Here is a 27,718-nt window from a genome sequence, read left to right as displayed (position 1 = left end):
TCAGATGATCTCCCAGAGGCCAGAATAGGGCATTGGATTCCTTGGAGGTGGAGTTGGAGATGTGGGATCTGAACTGAAGTTGTCTGGAAAATCCTTATGTGCTCTTAACTTCTGAGCCACCACTTTAGCCCCTGTGCAAGATGTTTTAAAGCTATATAAATATTGCCAGATACGGTGGTACATACCTTATTCCCAGCATTTGGGAAACAGAGACAGAGACAGGTGAATCTCTTTTGTCATGGCTAGCCTGGTTTACATAAGCTGGTTCTAGGCCAGCCAGGGCTACAAAGTGATTCTTAAAAAGAGTCTAAAGCTGCTGGGTGTGGTGGTGGATGCCTTTAATCCCAGCACTCAGGAGGCAGAAGCAGGTGGATCTCTTGAGAGTTCCAACAAGCCTAGTCTACAAATTGAGTTTCAGGACAGCCAGAAACTCTTGTACAAACAGACAGACAGATAGACAACCACTAGCCCCCTTTCCCCCCCCCAAAGTCTAAAATTATGTACATATTTTACTCATCAAATTCTTTTATACTTAGTACCTACTGATGGTTCTAGTCTGTACTAGTATTTTCTGTGTGACTGTAATACGACTTTTCTAAAAGTACCACTCAGTGTCCGACCCCTCCCACTGTGCCTGAGTCTGTTATCAGGAACTTGAGCTCCTGTTTCATTTGCTGGCCAGTAATCTTTCAGTGCTGTTATTTTGATCTATTAAAAATTAGATCAGCAAAAGTTTCTTTACACTGGCTCTTATGTCCTTTTATTTTTCTGTGCTCTTCCCCTTCTTAAAATTTGTTTTTTAAGGTCCCCCCCACCCCCAATCAGGATTGTTAGGCTTAGTTTTTACTTTCTGTGGCACAGCACTGGAGTCTTCAATCTCTTAGGAGAGTTGTCATTTAAGTGTACAGTATTTAGGATCATGATCTAGGTGCAAGGCAATTATTAAATTTTAAAATTACATTTTAATTTTAACTGATCAAATGGTGCATCTTTTAAAACTCAAAACTATTGAACCTACGTTAATAATAATATGATGTTAAAACAAAAAGTAGTCTATTTTTTAAAGAAATGATTCTGTCAAGTTATTGGCCAGACAACTTCTTGTTACACAGAATTAGTAGGCTTTAGGGCAGTAGTGCAGCTACGGGAATGGGCAGTTTTGAAACCAGAGAGCAAAGGAATTATTTCAGTTACCATCAGTAATAATGTTATTAATCTGAAATTGATTAATTGGATGTATATATGTCCATGCATATATATTGGCCCCTAAGATAAAACAAGCAGATTATTAGTGTCATTTGGAACCAAGAAACTCAACCAAAATGATGTAAACATAAAACTGAAGGAGTTAAAAACCCCATAATTGTAAATTAGAAATACTAGCATAAATTAATGTATTTTCTCTAACAAGAGATGCATTGTAGTTCATTTTGCTGAACACACAAAATGACACATACATAGTCACAGGCTTACCTCAGACTTTTATTCTACTTAGGTTTTGATGAAGTAACAGTTATAGCTTGAGGCAAGAGGTATACAAAGTGGGATATGGTATGTCTTATCAGAAAGCAGGTCGGCTGAAATAATTTCATTTGTATAATGTTCACGTTAGGGTAACCATTTATACTATGAAATATTTATCGCTTATATTGAATCATTGAAAACATTTTTCCCCCATGGCTTTAAAAGGAAGAAAAGGTTATTTCCATGGTCTGTAGTCACCCTGCTGTGTTGTTGGACACCAGAATTCACTTCTGCTAAAACATTCCCTTCTTCTCCATCTTGACATATTCTTTATTCCATGAAGAACAACCCAATAAACTACATTGGATGTAAATACCAAAGTTCCACAGTTCCACATAATGGACATGCTCATTTCTGTAGCAGGAATAGGAATCTATGAGAGAGTCTGCCCTTAATTCCATCAACCATTAATGTTTTTCATTTTAGAGACTCAAATTGTAACCAAGGATGCCACTGAACTTCTGATCCTTCACCTCCTTAGTGTTTGTAGGCGTGCTTTACCAAGCTTCATAACTGGGATTAAACTCAGGGCTTGTGTATGTTTGGCAAGCACATTTTATACTAGGTGCTTTCCTGAAAACAAGAACTCCTGCAAAGTAACAATCTAAGACTTTCTGTCTCCTGAAGGGTTTTTTTGTTTGTTTGTTTGTTTTTTAATGCGTTAATGTGAAGGATAAATTTAACAATACTTTGTACTAAGTGGTCTTGATTGCTTCACCAAACCTGGTCATGTCTAGATCAGCTGTTATAAACATAGCACAGGAAGCTGCTTATCAGCTTATGGAGCTACCTCAAGGTAGTTCTTTTGATGGTAAAGACTTTGTTGTTTCAGTCTCCACAGGCCTGATCTATGAATGGTTCTCTGTAAAGTTTATTGAATTAATGATTTTTCTTACCTGATGAGTTAATAAAGAAATAGAATTGTCAGAAAAAAAATCTCCAATAGCATTGCTACAGTTTGTACAAGTAGTTCAAGTAAAATAGGACATTTCCTTCTTTTATTAAAAGACACTTAATGATATCTGAGAGGCCCAGAGCTGTATGTTTTTGGGGGAGGAGATAATGGTGGGAAGGGTTTGGGAATGAAGAGAAAGAAACAATGTTGCAACCATAAATCTCACTAGAGGAAACGGTTTACTTTGTATATCTATGAAACAGAATTACACCACATTTTCAAAATACGTATATATTTGTCAATTTAAACATTTAATTTGTAGAAAAAAAGTTCTTCTTGGAAACTTTATTACTCTGTTTTACAACTCTCTTAGGTGTCTTCCCTCCCCCACCCCCCCAAGAGTAGCGTTTTAAAGTAGTCTGTCAGCAAAATTTGCCATCTAGTGGTAGTTTGGAAAATTACAGAAGGCAGAAGATAATACCTTCTGCTTCTGTCTCTCAAGTGCTGGGATTGCAGACTTCCATAGCTGCACATTGCCAGAAATAATCTTGAAAATAAATATTAACTGCAAGAAATGGGCTTATTTTCTACCCACTGTTGTAAGAATTGCCAACATGTTTATTAATTTCTTCATATAGTTCCTAAATTTAAACTGTTGGAGCTAGCCTCTACTAGGGCTTTTGTGTTACAACTTCATCCATTTGTCTTCCCTGTTTCTAGCCCAGGATCCTATAGGTGGTAGGCTTTGCACATTGTCTTTGAGGGAGATTACAGTCCTACAAATAAATAAAGGCGTGTGATTGCACGCCTTTAATCCCAGTACCCCAGGAGGCAGAGGCAGGTGGATCTCTGTGAGTTCCAGGCCAGCCTGGTCTACAGAGTTAGTTTCAGAATAGCCAAGACTACACAGAAAAACCTTGTGTCTCAAAAACCAAAACAAAAAAAAAAAACAAATATGTATGTCTGTCTTAGGGTTTTACTGCTGTGAACAGACACCATGACCAAGGCAAGTCTTATAAGGACAGCATTTAATTGGGGCTGGCTTACAGGTTCAGAGGTTTAGTCTATTATCATCAAGGTGGGAACATGGCAGCATCCAGGCAGGCATGGTGCAAGCAGAGCTGAGAGTTGAACATCTTCATCTGAAGGTTGCTAGTGGAAGACTGACTTCCAGGCAACTAGGGTGAGGGTCTTATAGCCCACACCCACAGTGACACACCTACTCCAGCAAGGCCACACCTCATAATAGTGCCACTCTCCAGGCCAAGCATAAACAAACCATCACACATGTCCATTACTGTCAATGTACATTGCCCTTTGTATTTGGACACAGATAATTGAAATATTAATCTGTATGTTTAGCTTTCTGCTGAAGAGTTAAATTTCTGTTGAGTTTTGCTTTAAGTTTTTTATTTTCAATTGTAGTCAGTCAGAAGATGATTCTGGGTCAGCATCAGGCTCTGGATCTGGCTCAAGTTCTGGCAGCAGCAGTGACGGAAGCAGTAGCCAGTCTGGGAGCAGCGACTCTGATTCTGGTTCTGACTCAGGAAGTCAATCAGAGTCTGAATCAGACACATCCCGAGAGAACAAAGTTCAAGCAAAACCACCAAAAGTTGATGGAGCTGAGGTAATTTAGTGCAAAATAGGCTTATGCAATTGAACTGGCTTAAGACAGAAGCAGATGATTATAAAATACTTAAATACACAAATAAAGCCTTTTCTGCCTCTTTAAGACAGAAGTTGAATCTTGTACCTGACTGGACAGCGTCATGGTCTGGGAGTATAGCTCAGCAATACAGCACTTGTCTAACATGCATGAAATTCTGGATTTGTCCCTAGCACCACAAACACCAAATGATGGAAATTAAATTTCTTAGATAAAGTAAAGGCTGCTTGCGGTCTTCTGGTTAGGTTTGCATGATCTTCCCTTAAGGTCTACAAGGAGGTGCTTTCTTGCTAACAGCAGGAGGGATTGACAGAACTGTTTCCTGAAGGTTCTCATAGTCACTTGAAGCCTTGCCCTGTAGTTCACTGTACTGCAGGGGGACTGTATTCATAGGGGTGTAAATGTTAAAACATTTCATCTCTCCCTGCTTTGTTTTTGGTACAGTTTTGGAAATCCAACCCCAGTATTCTGGCTGTTCAGAGGTCTGCCATGCTTAGGAAGCAGCCACAGCAGACCCAGCAGCAGCGCCCAGCTTCATCTAATAGTGGATCCGAAGAGGTAAGTTCACTGTGAGCTGCTCCATAAATAGACACATGCTTGCTTACTTACTCACTAAATACCATTGCTTTGAATGAATAACAGTGCTTGTATTTAGAAATGTGTATTAATCTTGACATACATCTTTTTTAGTACCAGTGTTTCTACTTTTAGAGGTTAGTCAAAAACAGTTAGTGGGACCTTTATGTGATTTGTTTCCTTATCATGGCAAAACAGGAAATAAGGTATCAATGTATGTAATACCTGCCTGCTGTCCCAGCTCTCGAGAGGCTGAAGCAAGGTAAAATTAGTGGCCACATGTGCCTGGGACCAACATGTGGTACCTAGTAAAATACTGTTTCAGGACAAGAGCTGGAGAAGCCAAAGGTGAATGTGCAAGAAATATTAAATATGATGAATTGGCATGGGAATGACTATCTGTAATCTTAGGACTTGTAAGATAGAGGCAGAAGGATTGTACCTCGGAGGCCGTTATTCAATGCCCCACTCCTAATATTTCATACCCATATGTGTATGTATATGATGTACACACGATTTAGTGGTTAAAGAAGTATTATTAGTTCTATTCAAAATAGGAGCCCAGATTTGTCATTTTGGATATTTGTGTATTTTATTAGTTTGCTTTCTATTGCTGTGATAAACACTGACCAGGGGCAGCCTGGGAAGCAAAGGGCCTATTCATCATATGCAGTCTGTGAAAGGGAGTCAGTGCGGAAACCTGGAGGCAGGGACATAGAAGAGGCCATGGAGGGGTGCTGTTCTTCAGGCTCACAGTTTGCCTGCCTTTCTTACACCTTCCAGGACCTGCCCATGGTGATACCACATGAGTGGGCTGGGCCCTCCCACACCAACACCAGTCATCACTCAAGATGATGCCCACATATTAGCTATAGGCCATCCGATGGAGTAGTTTTCTTAATTGAGGTCTCTTCTTCCAGATGACTCTAGCTTGTGTTAAGGTGGCAAAGAAGTAACCAGGCACTTACTGTACTCATTCACATGCTGTCTTGGTCTGACTTATTCCCAGTTGGTGTGTGATATTGGAATTTATTGATTTTTAGTGCACATATAATATAGTACTATGTATCCTATAGTGAGGCAGTCTATTCTCTCAGTACACATATTTGTATATATTTGTGTATTCTAGTGTAAACACATTTATAAAAAATTTTACTATTTAAGAGATAACTGGCATGCATAGCACCTTTTTGGGTAATAGTCTTTTTTATGTGTCTTAGTTAGGTTTTGGTTACTGTGATTAAAAACACCAAAACCAAAGCAGTTTACAGAAGGAAGGGTTTATTTGGGGCTTAACACTCCTGAGGGATACAGAGTACATCACTGTCACAGTGGGGAAGTGGGCAGCAGGCTAGCATGGCTCCTGGAGCTGAGAACTCACAACTTAAACCATGAACTGGAAGCAGAGAGGCAAACTGGGAATAACCCAGTTTTCAAATGTCAAAGCTGGCTCAGGTGATACACTTCCTCCAGCAAGGACAGGCTTCCTACACCCACCCAAACAGTGCCACCCTTGGAACTCAGTATTCAAATGCCCAGAATTTATGGGGGAAGATCTCATTCAAACTCTATATTTTGTGTGTGTGTGTGTGTGTGTGTGTGTGTGTGTGTGTGCGCGCGTGTGTCTGTCTGTCTGTCTTTTCTCTGTCTCTCTCTCTCTCTCTCTCTCTCTCTCTCTCTCTCTCTCTCTCTCTCTCTCTCTCTCTCTCTATGTTATAGTTAGCAAAATGAATGCTAACCAGAATAGCAAATGAAACTTTGCTAACTCAGTTAGACTTGAATTGTGAGTTATTGACCCTGGCAGTAACTGTTGTTCTCTATAGGATTCCTCTAGCAGTGAAGACTCAGACGACTCATCCAGCGACGTCAAGAGGAGAAAGCATAATGAGTATGTGATCTCATTCAGCTGACTTATGTGTTGTTTTGTTTGTTCACTTGTTTTTGAGACAGGGTTTCTCTATGTAGCCCTGGCTATCCTATAACTCAGTCTGTAGACCAGGCTGGCTTCAAACTCAGATCTGCCTGCTTCTGCCTCCTGAGTGCTGGGATTAAAGGTGTGCACCACCATGCCCAGCTCATTCAACTAACTTTGAAGGATAAGGAAATACTATGGTTTTGTATTTCTTCTTTTGTACATTTCCTTTCCAAAAGTAGTTTTTAAAATTCTTAGTTCATGGTGCTTTTGAAGTTAATTTGAACCACTGCCATACCATTTGTCTTTCTGTAAGCAGCTGACTGCCTTTTTTACGCTTGTTCTTTTATATGTCGTGACATATCTCCTATGTGTTTGTAGATTGAAGATTGACTTTGATATCAAAGAACTGCTCTCCAAACACACATTGCTCTCTAAGTTTTTATGACTTGGGAGAAAAGCATATAAGATCACAGGATAATTGAATGACTTGGTTGTTGTGCTAATTCCCCAAACAGTTCATTCACACATGAGGTTTACTTCTGCAGACTTCACTTAGAAACTCAAACTCAATATAACTGCCATAGCATTTGACCGAGAAAGCAGGCAGAACACTTAGATCTACTGGTTTGCCTTTTCATTCTGATGTTTTGACCAATCTTTTTCTATTTGTCTTGGGTATTCTGTTTGTTTACTTTGTTCTGTGTGTGTTTGGATTTACTATTTTTCTGATAGGTTTTGTATGTTTATAACATTCATGTTTTTCAGAATTTCTGAAAATTCTGTTTTTGTATCTTTGTTTATCTTCTGTTTCTCTTTCCCCTGTCTTTTATAGGGCACACCTGTTACTTGGTGTATTTCAGATAATCTAGTTTTACTCTGTAAATCATACTATGTCATATTTTGTCTTTGTCTTGCTCTGCTGCATTGTGTCTAATTTCTTCAGATCTGTCTTATAGCTTTGTGTGCTTTTGTGTGTGTGATGCTGGCTACACACATTCCAGAAAAGCACTGATAATTGAGCTACCCTGTGTTCTAGTTTTCAGTAAAACTATATTGTATTTTCAACTGTGGTGTCTTCTCAGCTATTATATCTTTTATTGAGCTGCTAAATTCTCAGTTAGCATGGTCATAAGAAAATAATAAAAGACAAGTACTTTGTACTGATACATAGACTTGATTTGGTATAAAAATTAAAAATTACATTGAAAAATTTATTTGGAAGAATTTTTCATGTGTCCTACATCACGCCACTTTGTGTCTGCTCTAAGAAGACCACAGGATAAAATAATTGGCTGCTACTATGTTTTATCATCTGATAAAAATCATAATTGATTTTATGTGTGTTTGTTAACTTCATCATAGTCACAATTGATATGGTGTATATTAAGCTTTGTTTTCCCCTAGAGAATATATATTATGACTTAAAAATTACTATAGAGGGTAGAACAAGGCTCAGTGATTAAGAGCACTGGCTGCTCTTCCAGAGAACAGTGGTTTGGTTCCCAGTGCCCATCCACATGGTGGCTAACAACTATTTGTAAATCCAGACCCAGGGCATCTGACACTCCTTCTGGCTGCTGTTGGCACCAGGAATATAGGTGGCATATATATCCCATACACAAAAGGATATCTTCCCCCTTCTTCTGAGCCCATAGTAGTTTGTTGTGTTTTCAAGATACTCCAGTACAGATTTCTCTCCTAGGGAAGGGTCTTTCAGAGGCAGGAAACTCACCCAGGTGTGTAGGTGTTCCCTTGTTCTTTACATACTTGGCTGGATTCTTCCCTTTCAACTGCTCAACAATCCTGCTTTCCCCATGTGAAGCCAAAACAAGACCCAGCAAGTGGGAGCACCGCAAGTGGGAGCATCACCGAGCTGGGTGCCCTTGATGAAAGCAGCACAGCATGACCTGGTCACCTCCACCATGCTGAGCCCCACCACATCTGTACAAAAGGACGTGCTTCTTAGATACTGCAGACTCTGAAAAAGTAAAATGAGGAGTTAGAATTTCTTTTGTTTTTAAGGAATAGTACATATATAAGCCTATAACCATTTGTTCACATATTATTTTTCATTTGAGGGTGAAGTAACCAGTAAAACTCTGGGGTTATATGAGAAATCTTTGCAAAATACTTCTTGTGGTATGACTCAAAGCAATAGTTTTCTTGTATTCAGTGGAATATAATTTAGTTTTGACCATAATTAGGTTTTATCAGCAATATAAATTTCATGATATCTAAATAAAAAATGTTTATATACAGTGAAGACTGGCAGATGTCTGGGTCCGGATCTCCATCTCAGTCTGGTTCAGATTCAGAATCTGAAGAAGAGAGAGAGAAAAGTAGCTGCGATGGCACAGAATCTGATTATGAGCCAAAAAACAAAGTCAAAAGCAGGAAACCTCAGAATAGGTGAGTGTAGTATTTTGTGGTTTGATATGGTTTGATACTAAAAATGGCCATTTAGAGAATTTTTTTGTATAGTTCCTTAAATTTTTTTTAATCCTAGTATCTATAAAACACTTTTTTCTCCTTCCCTTTCCCAGATCTAAGTCAAAAAATGGAAAAAAAATTCTTGGACAAAAAAAGAGACAGATTGATTCGTCTGAAGATGAAGATGACGAAGACTATGATAATGATAAACGAAGCTCTCGTCGACAAGCCACTGTCAACGTGAGCTACAAGGAGGATGAGGAGATGAAGACGGACTCCGATGACCTGCTGGAGGTCTGTGGAGAGGACGTCCCTCAGACGGAGGACGAGGAGTTTGAGACAATAGAAAGGTTCATGGATTGCAGAGTCGGTCGGAAAGGAGGTACGGCTGCAACGGCTGCAGACAGTTGTGTCATTCAGTTATGTTCTCCTTCAGATAGTCACAGCATAAATGGCAGCGGTTCTTAGATACGGTCCAGTTATGAAAGAAAGAAGTGAATTCTTGTCTCCTTTGCTTATTTACTGTGTGCATTGTGTAGCCCACAGGTCTCTGAAATGTCCTGGTAACAGTCCTTGTGTTGTACATGGGGGGGGGGGGGGTGCTTCAATAAGGAAGATAGTGTTTTTCTTATATTTTAAATCGTTTCTTTTTTAAAACTTTCAACTTAAAGAGTTTTTGTTTTTTTTTCTATTTCCCCCTATGTCTTAAACATGAAGGCCCTTATTGCTTAATGTACCTGGAAAGTAAATTAATTAAAACTGCAGTTTTCAAGTTCCTAGTTACTGTACATTAATGGTGTGCTGTTGAGTATCCCACTGCTTTTTTCTTTTTTGAAAAAAATGGCTTATTAATTAGAAAGTTTTACATTTCTTCAGTGTGTGCATGTGCATGTGTATGCATGTGCTGTGGCACCCGGCTGCTGTCTAGAGGACAAGTTGGTGTGTGTTTGGTCTCTTTATCATGTAAGTTGTGGGGATAGAACTCAGGTTGTCAGGCTGCTGCCTGCGGAGCCATCTCATTGCCTGCTTCCCCGGTTTTTAAAACTTGAGACAGATTGAAATACGTAATTTTTAGTTCTAAAATTCTTAGTTATCTTTTATTCATGACATACTTTACCATCTTTTTTGTATTTTAATAGTTTGGTTATCTAGTGAGTGGTTTGTACACATGTGAAACTTTGAATTGGGAAGAAAATAACCCTGTAACAGAGTCAACATGGAGTTTGTCTTTTGCCTCTCTCTAGCTACTGGTGCTACTACAACCATTTATGCTATTGAAGCAGATGGTGACCCAAATGCAGGATTTGAAAAAAACAAAGAGCCAGGAGACATACAGTATTTAATTAAATGGAAAGGATGGTCTCACATCCATAACACATGGGAGACGGAAGAAACCCTCAAGCAGCAGAACGTTAGAGGGATGAAAAAATTGGATAATTATAAGAAAAAAGATCAGGAGACAAAACGATGGTAAAGATTCCTTTAAAATCTTTTTTATAGTTCAATATTAGAGTTACATAACTAAGAATAAAATGATAGCATAAAATATTTCTAGTCTCTATCATATTTCATCTCAGGGCGAAAGTCTTAGGAATGGTCTAGTCTGAGCTTGTCTTTGATAGGAATCACACAGACTGTCATACTCATGAAAATTTTTAAAATTAAAAACTAATGATGTTGTGAGAATGTTAGAACTCTTGGCGAGAACATGCAAGGTTCAGTGTCTAGCTTTACCACAAAAAATCCAAACCAAACCAAACCAAAAAAACCAACAAAAGAAACAAAAAAACCAGAAAGAAAACCTATTAATGCTATTTCTACATTGCTCAGACTTGGTTTACACCATTAAAGGGCACAATGGGAGCTTGTCTAACAGATAATTATCAGTAAGATAAAGTTATTTAGAGGAAAATCTGAAGTCTGTCATTGCTTTAAAAATTTTCAGGCTGAAAAATGCTTCTCCAGAAGATGTGGAATATTATAATTGCCAGCAAGAACTTACAGATGACCTGCACAAACAGTATCAGATAGTGGAGCGCATAATTGGTTAGTGTGATGAAGTGTTGTCTGTGGGTGTGATTTTGAGATGGGATCTCATTGTGTTGCCCATTATGCTCTCAAGCTCAGGACCCAAGCTCAGGTTCCTGAGTAGCGGGGTTATGAGTTTGTACTCGCAAGCCTGCAATCGGATATTTCATCTGTACTTGAAATCATTTAAGCAAACATAAATTTACCTTTATTCACAAAACACAGTAGCTTGCTTTTACTAAAATAAAATTGTAAAGTAGATGACTAATTTTCACGTGTGTAGCCTTTACTGAGTATGCCTGTGATGTAATTAAATATAAATAAAATGAGTACCCGATTCGTCTCACAGCTCATTCCAATCAAAAATCAGCAGCTGGTCTTCCTGATTATTATTGCAAATGGCAGGGGCTTCCATACTCAGAGTGCAGCTGGGAGGACGGAGCTCTCATTTCCAAAAAGTTTCAGACATGCATCGATGAATATTTTAGCAGGAATCAGTCAAAAACAACACCTTTTAAAGATTGCAAAGTGAGTACCGATGTTTTTAATTATTGCGAATAGTGTGTTTTGTTTCAGGTTGAATCTTGATGTCATATAGGCTAAAAGAGTTCTTAGTTGGGTATGCCTTTTAGAGGAACTGTGTTAAACATGATGAATTGGTGGTACTGACTGTTTGGAGACTGCATAGAGAAAGTTTCCTTGGAAGTTGAAAGTATTTGCTTGGTTTAGAAGTAGCAGAAATTGTTGCTGAAAGCGAGAGCAGAAACCAGGGCATGAGAAACTGTCTAGGGCTATCTTCCCTCAACTTTGAAAACTTACATAGTTTACTTAAAAATATTAGTGATAGTTTTAAACTCTAGATATTATTTTATTATAGGAGTGAATTAAATTCATAGTGATATTTTGAAAATCATATGGAATAAAAGTCTTATAAGTTATTTATAGTTCATGGTTGGAGCAATGGTTATAAATGAATTTGACATTCCTTCTTTGTGAAGTACTTGACCTATGTATATTGTTGGGAACTGAGTTTCCTCAGTAATTTTTTTCCACACAAAAAAAGATAAAACTTTAATTTTATTTATATTTAATTTTTTTCCACACAAAAAATAAAACATTTTACTCTATATTCTTGCTAGCGTCATAGAAAATAGCCATAAACAAATGAATCATCAGATACATACATACATTTTTGTTTTGTTTGAGTGCTGGCATCTGTGGAAGATGTGGACTATTGTAATTGCTAGCAAGAGCTAAGGGGTGATCTTTGTATCAGATAGGGGAGGGTAGAATTAATTAGTAGTTAATAATTTTGATGAAACTCTTACTGTTGTGGTTTTGAGCTGGGATTCTGTTACCTTGCCCATGCTAGCCTTGAGCTTAGGATCCTAATGCTTCGTGTTTTTAGGAATAAGTTTTTTTGTTTCATCCGTTGAGTGGGCAGATTATGGGTCCATATTATAGTACTTGGTTTCTTATACATTTTGAACTATAGAACTTCTGAAACTAATAATTAAAATAAATGTTAATGTTTATGGTGAAAGATAGTCTCAAGGACATTCATCTTTTTGCATGATTTCATATATTCTGCACATTAATATTTATTCTGACCAAAGGTATTGAAACAAAGACCAAGATTTGTAGCTCTGAAGAAACAACCATCCTATATTGGAGGACATGAGGGTTTAGAATTGAGAGACTATCAGCTGAATGGTTTAAACTGGCTTGCTCACTCTTGGTGCAAGTAAGTGTTTTCTGAATTACCTACTCACCCTGGAACAATGAGACTTCCCCCTTCTTTGCAGGCTACCAGTCTCCTGCCATAACCACCTAGAGGTGTCAGAGATTTACTTGAGGTTTGCTTGCAGGCAGCACCACAGGTCTGATTTAGGGTCTGCAGCAGGCATCAGAAATATTTCCCTTCATTTTAATGCATTCACCCAAACATGTCAGTCAAATTTGACTTAAGTCTTTTAAGTGGAGCCAGGGAGCAGAATGAAAATTGTAATTGTCAGTGGGAAGTATTTTTGAGAATGTTTTGGATGGTTTCACATCTTTAAGTTTTACAACCAGAATCTTAATGGTTTCTTGACAGTGAATCAGTTCAGTCTCAGTCTCAGTCTCTCTCTCTCTCTCTCTCTCTCTCTCTCTCTCTCTCTCTCTCTCTCTCTCTCTCCCCTTCTCTCCCCTCCCTCCCTCTTTCCCCACCATGCCTGTGTCACAGTGTGCAGACAACTACAGATGGTAAAGGCATGGATGGGCAGCCAGTTCCTTCTGCTGCCACACTGTTTCCCTGTGTGCAGTGAAGGAGGCCATGGGTGGGATTAGTAATAACAGCAGAGAAGCTGAAGGGATGAGAGCAGATTTTATAAAGACATAATTTAGGGATGATCTCTGTTAATAAAGTTTAACTTACTTGATGATTGCCATTTCTAAATGTTTTTATTCAAATGGAAAAATTGTATATGTTGTCATCCATACTTTGTGAAATATTTCCCTGTTCCCTAGTTTTTTCTAGTAGCTACTTAGTCCTCTGCCCCTTCCCTGCCTCCCCTCGTTCCTGTTCTGATGTCCTCAACTCCTTAGATGCTAGTTTAGCTCTTCATTTCCACCTTTGTTTTTCCTAGGTACATTTACTGACTACTATATCTACAGTCTACTTAACTGCTGGTAGATAAACTGCAGTACTGGTTTTTAATTGACTAAGAATTACTAAGAATAGTAATATTAAATGTTAAAGCAAAATCTGGCCTTAAATGTTACTTGCTATTGATCTTGCTTTTCCTATAATGTTAGTGATTATGTCTTTTGGTGAGATTTTGTATTTATTGTATGTTGCTGATAGAAACAGTGTATTGCATAAAATACCTCTTATATCATTTTATATAACTTCATATAAACAGGAGACATATGAAAACAATTCTTCATGAATTTACACCTTTACGGCATACATGGATTTTGTTTTTAACTTTGTAGAGGAAATAGTTGCATACTTGCTGATGAAATGGGCCTTGGGAAAACGATACAGACGATCTCATTTTTGAACTATTTGTTTCATGAACATCAGTTGTACGGGCCTTTCCTACTAGTCGTCCCGCTCTCCACTCTGACTTCCTGGCAAAGGGAGATTCAGACGTGGGCGTCTCAGATGAATGCTGTGGTTTATTTAGGTGACATTAACAGCAGAAACATGGTAAGTTGTTTTCTCATTAACTTAGTAGGCTAGACAGATTTATCTTTGAGGATAAGTGTGTGTTTTTTTTGTTTTTTGTTTTTTGTTTTTGTTTGTTTGTTTTTTTTTTGGTCTCCATATTCTTAATTCTATCATGTAACTTGCTACAAAGAAGTACCTAGCACATGCTTATTGGTCATAATAAAAATCAAGCTATGGGGCTGGTACAAGTGATGCCTCAGTGGGTAAGGGGCTTGTCACCTAGCCCAGCAACCTGTGTTTGATTCCTTAAATTATCCTCTGACCTCTATATGTATACAGGTATACGCAAACAATAAATAAATGTAATAAATTTAAAAGTCATGCTTGGTTCAGGTATAGTTGAATATGCATATATATGTGTTGTAAGTACATATCAACATGCACACATACACACTTTTCTACACCTTTTTTTGAGGTCCAGGGTAGCTTTGAACTCAAACCTCTTGTTTCAGCTTTTCATGTGTTAGCATTATAGACATGTGCCACCCACACCTATACAAGCACATGCATACATGCACATATTATGATATATATGAATTATATTTTTTCTTTTGTGGGAAAGTTCAAATATTCATGAGAATAGTTTTCAGCATGCAGTGAACATTAATATATTCCCTTCCTAAGTTTTATAATTTTAACTGGTTGTTAATCTTGTTTCGTGTGTGTGTATTTGTATATATTATCTCCTTGCAGTTAGGTGAGATGAAGCTTAGATGCCATATTTCATCCATAAATTTTACTAAGTGAATTAATTGTTTTACAACAAACCTTTCTTAGTGAATGTAATAAAATTAGGTTTGTTCTATTTTTTTAATAAAAAATTTCAGTTCCACATGCCATGTTCAATTCTATAAAGAGTTATTAACTTTTATACATCTTTTTTTGTGTGCATCTTAAATGGCTTTAATTCATTTTAGGTATTTAAGTAGAACTATATAATTTGCTTGATGCTTCTCTTAAATTTGTCTGTAAAATTTTATATCAGATAAGAACTCATGAATGGATGCATCCCCAGACCAAACGGTTAAAATTTAATATACTTTTGACAACGTATGAGATTTTGTTGAAGGATAAGGTATGTATTTGTGTTAGTGTTTTCTGTCCCCAGCTTTCCTGTGTTGTGTGTTGTGTCCGGAATGAGCCGGTGTTCCTGTCATAGAAGAGATCTACAGACTGTAGCCTTGGGTCTCTTTCAGTTGTTTTGTTTTCTACTTTTTATTTTTTAAATGGCCCTTGAGCTAAGAGTGACTTTTGTATTTTAGAAAGATTTTAAAGGAGTTCCTTCCAGGGTCACATTGAAACGATGTGACATGGGTCTGCAAAGTCTACTTTCATCTCCATTTTTAGAAAAAGTTTGCCAATTTTTACTTAAATGGAGGTTGGTTGTTAGTGTCTATTATGTCTAACATTTGAAAAATAGAGGAAGAGACCTATCTCAGTTTTATTTCTGTTAATATTTACTGTGATAAAACACTGACCAAAGCAACTTAGGGGTGGGAAGAATTCATTTGAATTCATCATGCTTATCATGAAGGAAGTCAGGGCAAAGACCCTGGGTAGAAAGCAGGCGGGGGGGGGGGAGCGGGGGGGGGAGCGGGGGGGGGGGACGGGACCTGCTTGCCTGCTCTCAAGTTCCTGCTCAGCAGTCATACACAGTGCAGGATCACCCGCCTAGGGTTGGCGCTGGCTAGGGTGGCCTAGGCCCTTCTGTAGTCAGTAGCAATCAAGACACGCCAGTAGGCCAGTCAACTGAGGTCTCTTCCCTTAGATAACTATCATGTTGACCAGTACAGTGCCTAACAGTGTTAGTGACACTTACATCAAATGCTCTATAATGGTTCTCACTTAATTCTTATCTGTGCTTTGCTATTCTTACTTTATTGAAAAGCCAGTTCTTTTAAGCAGTTCATGAACTTGTCTAATGTCACACAGCTATTAATAGCAGAATCAGGCCTGTCTTTATTTCAGGTCTCAAGAGACCTAAATTTATGTATTATAAACGTACATTTTGTAGAAGTCATATGTACTTGATGCATGATACTGTTTGAGGTTGACATTCATAGACCTTTGTTGGATTTAGACTGAAAATCTTGTGTAAAATTTTGAGTAGATGGTACCAGCTTCCTTATTTTTTTGCTCATTGTATAAGCTAACGTAGACTGATATTCTCTATTTTCTAATAGTGAAATCAATTAATAATTGAAGAAATTTTACTTTGCAAGTTTCTTGATTTGAGGGTTCCAGTTCAGTCATGAAATACTTGTTTGTTTTGGTTCTTCAAGACAGTGTTTTCTCTGGGTTACCCTGGTAGTTTTGGAACTCTCCAGACCAGGGTGGTCTTGAACTCAGAGATTCACCTACCTCTTTCTCTGCTGAGATTAAAATGATAGTTTCTGGTTTTAATTTTCCGGTTTTCATTTTTAGTAACTGTAAGTTCAAATCAAATGAAAAAGTTAAATTTAAATTCTTATTTCTCTGAATATATTAACTGTTTTTTTATTCATTTTAAGGCATTCCTTGGTGGTCTGAATTGGGCATTTATAGGTGTTGATGAAGCACATCGATTAAAAAATGATGATTCCCTTCTATATAAAACGTTAATTGATTTTAAATCTAATCACCGTCTCCTCATCACTGGAACGCCTCTACAGAACTCCCTGAAAGAGCTCTGGTCACTGCTGCATTTCATTATGCCAGAGAAGTAAGGCAGCACCTGCGGTAGACAGGGCCATCATAGTTTAAATGCTTAGATTCAGCTGGGAAAAAACATTTAGGGAATCGGGTTCATGATTTAAATGACATTGGGACACAGATCATTAAAAAATGAAAAAAAAAGTGGGATGGAATTAACTTTGGATTTCTAAGTTTAGATTTTTTAATTCTAATATAAAATCTTGAGAGTATACATTAAAACTTTGTATGTGTGAGTGGTTTGTCTCCATGTATGTATGTACACCATGTACATGCAGTAGCAGTTGCAACACCCAGAGAATGCTAGTAATATGATTGTGTAAATGAAAACTAAACCAGAAAGTTAAATAATTTGTCATAGGTCACATACACATTCTTTTTTCAGTATATCTTGAACTTTATTCAAGATATACTGGTATTTTTGAGAAATAGATATGGTGGTATTTTTGAGAAATATTTTAGTGACAATTGTGTCCTTGAAGAATTTAATTCAGGAACAATTATTCTAACTTATTCATATTTAATCTTTTTGGTGCAGTTCTGCAAGGTGAGCCTAGCATAGCACACGTTGCAGGGAGCAGTCTCCTATGAGCTACATCTCCTGCCCTCATTTTTACTTTTTTTTTTTTTGATGTAGGGTCTCCCTAAGTTGCCCAGGCTGGCCTTGAATATACTCTGTAGCTCAGGTTGGAGCATATACACCCACTCATATATGCATATAGATAACATATATACTCAACACATAAATGTTTGTGTTTATGTGTGTGTGTGTGTGTGTGTGTGTGTGTGTGTGTGTGTGTAGGAGGAACTTTTTGGGTGGGAGACTTAGAGGAGACTAATTTTAGCTCTTATATACAATTTTGCTTATTTTCAGTAACTGTTCCTTAATTTTTTAAAGGTTTTCTTCATGGGAAGATTTTGAAGAAGAACATGGTAAAGGCAGAGAATATGGTTATGCAAGCCTCCACAAAGAGCTTGAGCCATTTCTGTTACGCAGAGTTAAGAAAGATGTGGAAAAGTCTCTTCCTGCCAAGGTCGAGCAGATTTTAAGAATGGAAATGAGTGCTTTACAGAAACAATATTACAAGTAAGCCGAATAGAGAACATGGACTACAGAGTCAATGTCCTTGTCCTTATGGGGCTCTGCAGACTCCCAGACAGGCTCTCAGAGCAGTAGCAACTCACTCAGTTTAAAATAGTTTATTCTGTGGCTAGTTAGCAGGGGTCTTCAGTGCTGGGTCCAAGACTAAATCATTGTCTTAAAAGACTTTTATGTGTATGAGTCTTTGCTTGCATGTATGTATGTGTACCACATACATGCCTGGTATCTGGTACATAGGTCAGAGTAGAGCATGGGATCCACTGGAACCCAAGTTACAGATGCTTGTAAACTTGTGTATGGGTACTGGGAACTGAACTGGGGTGTCTTAGCTAGCGAGCCATCCCTCCTGCTCCCAAGTCATGCTTTAAGACACCGTTATGTGTGCCCCTGTTGGTACTTTTTACCTTTCAACAAGCCTGATAAATCCAGCAATTAATTGACAGAGCAAAAGAAACCTTAGACAAAATTTTAGCTGCCCCCTCCCTTTTTTGAAGAACAGGAACAAGTTATATTTTGTGTAAGTTCCTTGTCAAATTTATATAGTAACTTTTTAAAGGATAAAAACAAAAATGTGTCATAACATCTATTCTGATATTTACATGTACAAGGAAGTACATTGTGACTATATTTGGAATCTTAGAAAGTTACATTTTACAGTAAATATTTATAAATACCATGCACTTTCAAATGGGTCTTTTGTGGTGCTATGGTGCATGCTACAGCCTCAGCACTTGGAGGTGGTCAGAGGGCTCGAGGTTGCAAATCCATCCAGAGTCTTTAGTGAGTTCCAGGCAAACCTGAACTGTAGGGCATGGCCCTGCCTCAAAAAACTCCCAAGCACCCGTGCCTTAAGTTTGAGCTCATTATTACTCTAGTTTCTTCTATTCCTTCTTCTGAAACATGTCAGAGGTACTTTTTCGTATCCATAGTTATTCAAATTTTTAAAGATACTGTTACCCACCTTAAAATTTTTTGATGTCAATATTCAGTAAAGCTTTTGCTATGTTGCCTCAAACTTTAAATTTTGCTTATGTCAGAAGTGAATATGATCTCTCTGTGATAATTAAGTGCCTCATTTGTAGATGTCTGCCCCCCTTGAAATTTTTTTGATAAGGAAAAAAGTTCTAAATAAAATTTTTACTGTAGATTTTTCTGGAATTTTTTAAAAAATATATTTTTTTATTTCCTGTAGATCAAATGCTTGTTTAGATTTGGGTTTTAGTTTATGGAGAGAATGTTTATAATGGAAAAGAGTAATACTAAGTATTTTTTGTTGTGTGTGGAAAATTTAAAATGTAAAAGAATTTGGAAGTTAAAAGGAAAAAGAAGATATAACCCCTATAACTTCTGAGTGCTTTTTTCAGTTACTATGTTAATAAAATGTGGCTTTAAATGTTGTATATACCTCTTGCAGGGGCTGGGATAGGGTGGAGAACACAGTCCTGACTGATGCCCAAATTAGCCTTGAAAGATTGTCATAAATTGTGTAAAAAGTTTTAAAGTATCTCCTTCAGAAACACAGGAGACATTCTGAGTACAGTAAAATAAACTTTGAGACTGTAATACCTCCTTCAGAATTAAGTATTGTACATGGACTCCTGTTTCTTAGTTAAGTCAGACAAATGCCTGTAGAAAAGATAGTAAAAGAATACCTAGATATTTTGGGATTTTAAATTCTATTCATAAGGTAAATTTACAAGAAAGGAAGTTAATAATAGGTAATTAAAGTAGGTTTTGAAGAATTGTATGTGGTTTGAAGTATTTTTTAAGTTGCATGGGTATTATATAATTGTAATTTAGAGAGGACAGTATAACTAAAACTGGGTATTCTCATGAGACTCCGTGGAAAAGATGTGGTTCTATTTACTTGTGTGATGGAATGAAATTTCAATGGATTGACAACTGTGGACCACTGCTCCACAAAACTCAAGGAAAGGATTAATATATTTATTATACTACATAAAGCTTTTGTATGTAGTTGATGGGTCAGACTAGCTATGTGTACTTTTTGAGTCTTACATATGAGGTTCAGTCCATCCCGTATGTAACTGTGAGCTTCAGAATGGTGAGATTTTGATGTAGTCTTAGTGTTGTTTTTAAGCTTTCAGAATTTATCTTTGTGATCTGCTAAATACTAATTTTGTGACTTTTGTTTTTGAAGATGGATTTTAACTAGGAATTACAAAGCCCTCAGCAAAGGTTCCAAGGGCAGTACCTCAGGCTTTCTGAACATTATGATGGAGCTGAAGAAATGCTGTAACCATTGCTACCTCATTAAGCCACCAGATAATAATGAATTCTATAATAAACAGGAGGCCTTACAAGTAAGAATTTTTAACTATTTCTTTTGGTAAAGCAGAATTCTAAAAATATGTATTTCAGTTTTAGCTTAAAGATAGTACAGTGATTTAATATATTCATCGGAAGGTCTCTTTGGCTAATGTTTCATTTAAATAATGGTCTTGTTATTATTTGTATTTATGAAGGCTTTTAAAATTATAATTTGTAAACATAGTCTTTCAAGCCAGTGGGTTGTAGCGTTTTATCAGACAAAAATGTATTAGTGTGTTGTAGATTGTGATCTGGCTGAATCTGACTGTAGATGGCAGCCTAAAGGAGGGCTTGCCTTCATAGACGCTACCCCTTACTGTTGAGAGGCAACTCAGACCTGAAGACACACTTGGAATTCAGTCACAGTAGTTCATTGAGGGGTGAGGATCCCTGAATTAAAAAAGAATAATGTTTGTTTGCTCTTTAGAAAATTGTTTGTTTAGTTGCTGTTTTGTTTTTTAATGTATGTTTGTTTTGGCTAAGTCTTGGAGAAATAGTGTAAGAGCTAGCAAGTGGAATGATACAGCAAAAACCGTAGTCTAGTTACGCATGGTTGGGGCAGGTTCAGTTTGTGTAGTAGAGTAAAATGGGAAAAGTCATAGACATTTCTGAAAGACACAAAAAATTTCTCTTCAGCATTATGAAAAACTTAGACTCTCAATTGGAAATAGTTGAAGCAACTGCGGTATGAAGTGTATCTCTTGTCCTGCCTGCTGCAATTGTCACATTGTAAGAGTTGCACTCTGTTGTTTCCTCAGCACTTAATCCGCAGTAGCGGGAAACTCATTCTTCTAGACAAGCTGTTGATCCGTCTAAGAGAAAGAGGCAACCGAGTTCTCATCTTCTCTCAGATGGTGCGGATGTTAGATATACTTGCAGAGTATTTGAAGTATCGTCAGTTTCCCTTTCAAGTAAGCATTTCCTTGTTTTTACGTTTTGTTGTATTCTTGGGCTTATTTTATTGAATTACTTTTGGGATTATTTTGCATATAAATTATATTTCTCTTAAACATATTTTGAGAATCATTTGTTACTCTTTAAGAGTTTTATTTTTTCTCTAAATTGTATTTTTAATTCTGTTTTTATGTTGTATGTGGTTAAAAGCTGAACTGAAGTGGTGTTTCTATGCTAAGATGGGTCTGAAGGACAAACTTTGAGAATTAGGATGAAGTCCGTGGAAAGAGATGCTGTCTTTGGACACATGCCGGGTGTTGTGGGCTGTAATGCTCTTGTGTGGTGGTTAGCCTCATCTGTGGTTTGCCGGATAAAACTTGAACAGGGATCAGATAAGAGTAGGCTGACATCCTGTCTACTTGAGATTCATAGTGAAATTCATTCAGTGGGATTAAAGCCTACACCGATGAGTGTTTTAGTGTTAGAGTCAGGTCCTATTCTCAGTACTTCATACCTAATAATGATTTTTTTCTTTTTCATTCTTAATTTTGTGCTAATGTGTGTGTTTCTGCATGTAAGTGTGTGGGTGTGAATGTGCATGCACATTTGTGTGTGTGTGTGCATGCACATGCATGTGTGTTCATGTGTGCATGTGTGTGCATGTGTTGGTGCTCTTGTGGAAGTCAGAGAATAATTTAGTTGAGTCAGTTCTTCCACATTCCTGTGGGCTCCAGGGGTTGGACTCAGGTTCCCAGGCTTGCTTTTTTATCACGTCATCTTGCTGGCCCCTTGGAATAGTACCAGGAATACAGTAGATGCTTAGTGTACACCACCAGTGCATGATACATGCTTAACGTAGGCAGAAGAATTATACTGAGAATTAGCATACAGAGTCTGTTCTGTTGCAGCTCACTTACATTGTGCTATGTTATACATGTAGTTTCAAAGTAGAAATACTGTACCATTTATGCGTTGGTGATATTAGCACAATAAAAATACATAGTAATGTACGGGGAACAGAAGAGTAGCATTATTATAATTAAAACCATTTGTGTACACCATCAAATGGGAAACTATAGAAATGCCTCCGAAGGTTCCAGTCCCAGAGGGAAATATTATGTTTACTCAATATTAACAATACTGTGTTTACTTAATATTAAACAATATTATGTTTACTCAAGCCATGCCACAGTAAACGATGCACAGGTTTTACTAATTGCAATTTGCATTTTAATGGAAAAGAAACATGAAGTTGTTTTTCAGGCTTAGACCTTTTCATTTAGGAGAAAGCTTGGAGCACTTTTCTCAAACCACTGAAAATTATTTCCTTAACATGTTTTTCTTGGGACTGAAGAGATAGAAAATGGACGCAAATACTTACTTTGTGTGCCTCATGACAAGCTGTATCTCCAGCTTCACGGGATCCTACACCCTCTTCTGGCTTCTGAAGGAATTTGCTTGTATGTGTGTGTATACACATATGAACAAAAATAAAACAAGTTTTTAGAGTTAAAAGTACAATATAATGTAATATAGAAACGTTAGTAAAATTCTCATTTAAAATTCCCTTTCTTCTGTAACTCAGGCTGTCTTTGAACCCACCATCTTCATGGATTGCATGACTTCTATCTCCCTTAAACACTAGGGCATTTGCAGTTGTGCTTGGTTTGTATGGTGCTATGGAATGAGCTGAGTGATTGGTGCAGGCTAGTTAAGTATTCTACAGACTAGCTGCATCACCCCTTTCTTTCTACCTTTTAGATAACAGGGTCTTGTTCATGGTAGCTTTGAGCACGTCTGCTGCCTAAGATGTTCTAGAAGCTCAGGGTATATTTAAAAATCTGTGCTTGGGAGTTGAGTAACTCCCAAGTTGAGTTGAGATCAGCAGTAAAACCACTTGCTACTCTGCAGGAGGATCTGACATCGGTTGCTAGCACATGTCATTTGTAGTTCCAGCTGATCTAACATCCTCTGCTGGCCTTCAAGGACAGATAGACCCACACATGCACACATAATTAAAAATAAGCTTTAAAAATTATAACTTTAACATACATTATCTCTTCATTTCCCAAGAAAGTTTGTATAACAGCAGTAAAGTATTGAGTTCTGGGAACAGAATGGGAACCTTGCGCCACGGTACAGGGACAAGAGAGGGAGTCTGAATGGCTGGTGAATTTGGTGGTAACAAAGTTAGCAGATGTAAAGTCGCAGAGTAGTAAGCCATCAATGTGAAATGGTAGATGCTCACTAACCTGTATTTCAGAGACTATGAGTCCAGGAATTGTTAATAGCAATTCTGTGAGTGGAAGCAGGTAGGGCTTGCTGGGCATGTTACTGCAAGCATGTTACTCCCCAGCAGTGGGGAGACAGAGGTAGGCGATAGCTCTGAGTTCAAGGTTAGCCAGGGATGTACAGACCATGCTCAAGAGCAAGCAAGCAAACAGACAAACAAACAAGCAAACCTGTTTTACCTCTACTGTATTTGAAACTGGAAACTCAACTAAGCCTAGGTTTCAGTTTGATAGGTCTTGTTTTATGGGATAAACCCAAACTGAATAAAACAACCAAAACTACACTTTCTCCTGTTTTTTGTGACACTAGGGTAAAAGTTAGTGCCTTGTATGTACTGGGAAAGTGCACTACTGCACTACTGCTACTTTTGGTTGTCTGCTTATTGCTGGTTTACAGAAGTGCTATAGGTACTTTGTTATTCATTGTGATTTTAAGTGAAATCGCTTTAGACTTTGCATTTCTTAAGCAGTCATTATCTCCGAATAACGATCGACATTTGTGCTAATTGTTAGAGCTAGTACTGAAAATGATAATGGTCCAACAATCATAACTTTCATTATGAATACATTTCTGCATGTTAGTAGAGATAGAAGCAGAGTGTGGCATATTGCTTCCCAAAATAGTATCTTAATGTATCACTTAACAGCATGGCTCATGGGCTGCAGATGTAGCTCAAGTCATGAAGTGCTTGCCTCACACGTGTGAGGCTCTGGGTTTAATCTTCAGTATTCCAAAACCAGAAAAGAATGGATGGAGTGGAGTAGCAAGTTAGATTTAATGTACACACAAGGCAATTCATACTTATATAGCAGCCCCTTCCCCCATGCCTGGGAGTGGACCAGAAGCCTCTCATACATTAGGCCATAGTGAATGCTTGGGAAGAGCTTGATTGGCTGCCAGGCACTGTGTTGTTTCCTCCCTGGGTCTTCTTTACTGTGAAGGAACAGGTGAAGGGGGAAAGTTGAAGTCATTCAAGGAAGAAACGGCTTATGCTGCTTGGCCAGATGCCACCATGCCTTTCAAACCCGAGCACTCATCAGAATCATTAGCTACATGGTGTTTGCTGCACTCTAACTCTCGAATGTCTGATTCAAAAAGTCTGGGTTGGGACTTTGTAATCACAGTTTCTTTGTTTTCGGGGGTTCTAATGCTGTTACCCAGTAACTACACTGGACTTACTGATTTTAGTTATTAACATTTGAATGTGGTTTGTGAAGTATTTTAATTTGCTTTTTTCTAGAGATTAGATGGATCAATAAAAGGGGAGCTGAGAAAACAAGCTCTAGATCATTTTAATGCTGAGGGGTCAGAGGTAGGAATGCCTTTACAATTATGTCTTTTGTTTTTTAAGACTTGGTGCTGGTCTATCTTTATTAGCTTTTAGGTTTGTATTATATGTTAAATTTGATCTGTCAGTAGTATTTCAACATATTAACAGTTAATTTATTACTTCAATATAAATTAGCCCTTTATCATTAGAATTTATTGTGTGACTTGTATTTGTTAAGAAAAAAAATAACTGTCACATCCCAACCCTTCCTGTTTTCATCTCAAGTTAAGTAGTACTATGTTGCGTTTTGTCTCTGTTGTTACTATATGGCTTTATGTTTTGAAATCTTGTTGATTGATCCTCATAAAGATTTATACATTAGTTACTATTGTTTACAATTTTTGAGGATCAGGCTCAGAGCCTTGTGCTGCTAGGCACGTGCACTTCCGTTTGAGCCACAGACTGGCATTGTTTAATTTTTAATGTTGATTTTCAAGTTAATAGTATCACTAACAAAACACTTTAAATTCATGACTTTGAGTTATGTTGGTCATAGCTTAGATGTAATATTTTGTATTCTTAAAATTCTTTGCAGGATTTCTGCTTTTTGCTTTCTACCCGAGCTGGGGGTTTAGGCATTAACTTAGCCTCTGCAGATACTGTTGTTATATTCGATTCTGATTGGAATCCACAAAATGATCTTCAGGCTCAGGCAAGAGCTCATCGAATTGGGCAGAAGAAACAGGTATTTTAATTTGTTTTCTGTTTTATTGTATTTTTCTAGATACAGTATAAAACTGCCATATGAAACTTAACTAGGATAATGGAAATGTCTTGAGGCTCAGTCATGCCATTTTTGATGAGAAGCCAGAATGGGCAGAACTGAGAGACTCTTATGTCAGGGTCTGCACTCAGTTTAGATTCTAACTAGAGTGAATGTCACCTATTCAGTATCAAAACTTCATTTGTTGGCAGCCTTTGATAGTTCAAGTAGGGTATACATGGTTCTCTGTACACAAGAGCCAGCCCCATCTGCCAAGTTTTGTACAACTCTCTGCTGCTGTTTGAACAAAACAAGGGCTGCACTGTTCATTTGATCAGTGACAAAAATTAAAGCTTTGTTCACAGTGGGGCTTCTCTTAGGGAGTAGTTCATACAGGTCTGTTGTCTATGTAGTTTAGTAGAAAGCACTTACATAATATACAACAAACATTAGAATCAAAGAAACTATCTATATAAAGATAGTCAGAGGTTTGCAGGGATTCTTTCCTTTTTTTTTTCTACCAAATAAATTATTATTTAAAAGTAAATCATTTCTGCAGGTAGAGAGATGGTTCAGTGCTTAAGAGCACTGGCTGCTCTTCCAGAGTACCTGGGTTTTATTCTTAGCACCCACATTGAGGCTCACAACCAGTCCCAGGGGTTGTTCTTCTGGCCTCTGTGGGCACCAAGATGGATGTGGTACACAGATACATATGCAGGCAAGGCACTCATAAACATAAAAAAAAATTAAAAATCATTTCTTGTTTTTTATATAAAAAAATAAGCAAATAAAATTTCCTAAGAAATGTATAAAGAGTAACAGAAGTCAGAGAAAGTACTGCAACAGCAGACTGTAGCTTTCAAGAAGCCGGGGTGGCCAAGAACTGCCTGAATTGACAGTATTCTGTGGGAGGTGTGGGCTTAGAGACCAGGCAGGTAGCTCACATGACAAACCTTCCACAACCATCTAGAACAGAATATCACACAGTACCTTCAGCAATCAGCTTCCAGCTGGGGTGGGGTTTGATAAGAAAATAGCAGGTCAGGAAGGTCAAGTCACGTGACTATTCCTACATGGAGCTAAGCGGTGGATCCCTTTGGACTCAGCAATGGTGGTGTGCCAAACACTTAGACTTAAAGGAAGGTGATGAGGTCTGGTGCCACATTGCCTCATTTTTCCCTCTAATGTTTGCTGAAGTCAAGCAGCACCAGCTTCTCATTGTATATGTGGTTTATTTTTTACAAATGTACCCAAAGTGTCCTCTGAGGTCAGTAAGGTGGAGCCAAAGTGCGCAGGAGTATGAAGGAAAGTTTCAAATTGTTCTTTAAATGGCAGAACTTTTAGCTTTAGAAATGACATGTTGTTACTAATTTTTATATTTGTCTTTTACATTTGACAATTTTAAACCTTAGTAGAGGAGGAGGAGTTGATTTATGTACTACAATTTATGATTTGGGCACTCAGGTTAGCAAGAGACCTTGTTAACTGCAGCTTGCTTCTCATGCTTGCTTTTACAGGTGAATATATATCGCCTGGTTACAAAGGGATCAGTTGAAGAAGATATTCTTGAAAGGGCCAAAAAGAAAATGGTTTTGGATCATCTTGTGATTCAAAGAATGGATACCACTGGGAAGACAGTATTGCATACAGGCTCGGCTCCATCAAGGTGGGCACTGCTCTGTAAGAATTGCCATGGGGGAGGGGATCACCCTAAACTCAGATAAGTGGACTACACTGTGCTGTACTGTGTGCTTAGACTGATTTGTATTAGAGGCATACACACAGATACCTTGCTTGACCATTACAGATCACTCACACAGGAATTCTCTTAATTTCTGTGTCTCAGGTTTTGTAGTTTTAAAATAAGTAGATTAAAACTTTACCCACATGACTTCCTCATCACTTACAAAGCAGTTATACTGAATATGCTCTGAAAATAGTACTGTTAAAATTGAATTTTTGTTTCTCATGTTGCCAGTTCTACTCCCTTCAATAAAGAGGAACTATCAGCCATTTTAAAGTTTGGTGCTGAGGAGCTTTTTAAGGAGCCTGAAGGAGAAGAGCAAGAGCCTCAGGTGGGCAGCGTTCTGTCAGTCTGTGTGGTCTGTCAGAAAAGGCAAAGGTTCA

The 27,718-nt window shown here is 37.7% G+C and overlaps 1 protein-coding gene across 3 annotated transcripts in view; it reads left to right on the top strand.

The window, feature by feature from the left end:
- Positions 1 to 27,718, top strand: part of Chd1 (chromodomain helicase DNA binding protein 1) — a 68,035-nt gene that overhangs the window by 15,814 nt on the left and 24,503 nt on the right. For all 3 annotated transcript variants that reach the window (XM_076926541.1, XM_076926540.1, XM_076926542.1), the window contains exons 3-21: positions 3,845 to 4,046; positions 4,530 to 4,643; positions 6,485 to 6,549; positions 8,836 to 8,985; positions 9,120 to 9,388; positions 10,251 to 10,476; positions 10,952 to 11,052; positions 11,384 to 11,562; positions 12,651 to 12,778; positions 14,011 to 14,227; positions 15,234 to 15,323; positions 16,759 to 16,949; positions 17,838 to 18,026; positions 20,203 to 20,365; positions 21,131 to 21,283; positions 24,799 to 24,870; positions 25,424 to 25,573; positions 27,109 to 27,257; positions 27,570 to 27,666. In XM_076926541.1, coding sequence (XP_076782656.1) covers positions 3,845 to 4,046; positions 4,530 to 4,643; positions 6,485 to 6,549; positions 8,836 to 8,985; positions 9,120 to 9,388; positions 10,251 to 10,476; positions 10,952 to 11,052; positions 11,384 to 11,562; positions 12,651 to 12,778; positions 14,011 to 14,227; positions 15,234 to 15,323; positions 16,759 to 16,949; positions 17,838 to 18,026; positions 20,203 to 20,365; positions 21,131 to 21,283; positions 24,799 to 24,870; positions 25,424 to 25,573; positions 27,109 to 27,257; positions 27,570 to 27,666 — 2,905 coding nt within the window. The remainder of the gene's footprint in view (positions 1 to 3,844; positions 4,047 to 4,529; positions 4,644 to 6,484; positions 6,550 to 8,835; positions 8,986 to 9,119; positions 9,389 to 10,250; positions 10,477 to 10,951; positions 11,053 to 11,383; positions 11,563 to 12,650; positions 12,779 to 14,010; positions 14,228 to 15,233; positions 15,324 to 16,758; positions 16,950 to 17,837; positions 18,027 to 20,202; positions 20,366 to 21,130; positions 21,284 to 24,798; positions 24,871 to 25,423; positions 25,574 to 27,108; positions 27,258 to 27,569; positions 27,667 to 27,718) is intronic.

Source organism: Arvicanthis niloticus, chromosome 28 (assembly GCF_011762505.2).
Source record: "Arvicanthis niloticus isolate mArvNil1 chromosome 28, mArvNil1.pat.X, whole genome shotgun sequence".
In the NCBI taxonomy this organism is placed as follows: domain Eukaryota; kingdom Metazoa; phylum Chordata; class Mammalia; order Rodentia; family Muridae; genus Arvicanthis; species Arvicanthis niloticus.
This window is presented reverse-complemented; position numbering and strand designations above follow the sequence as displayed.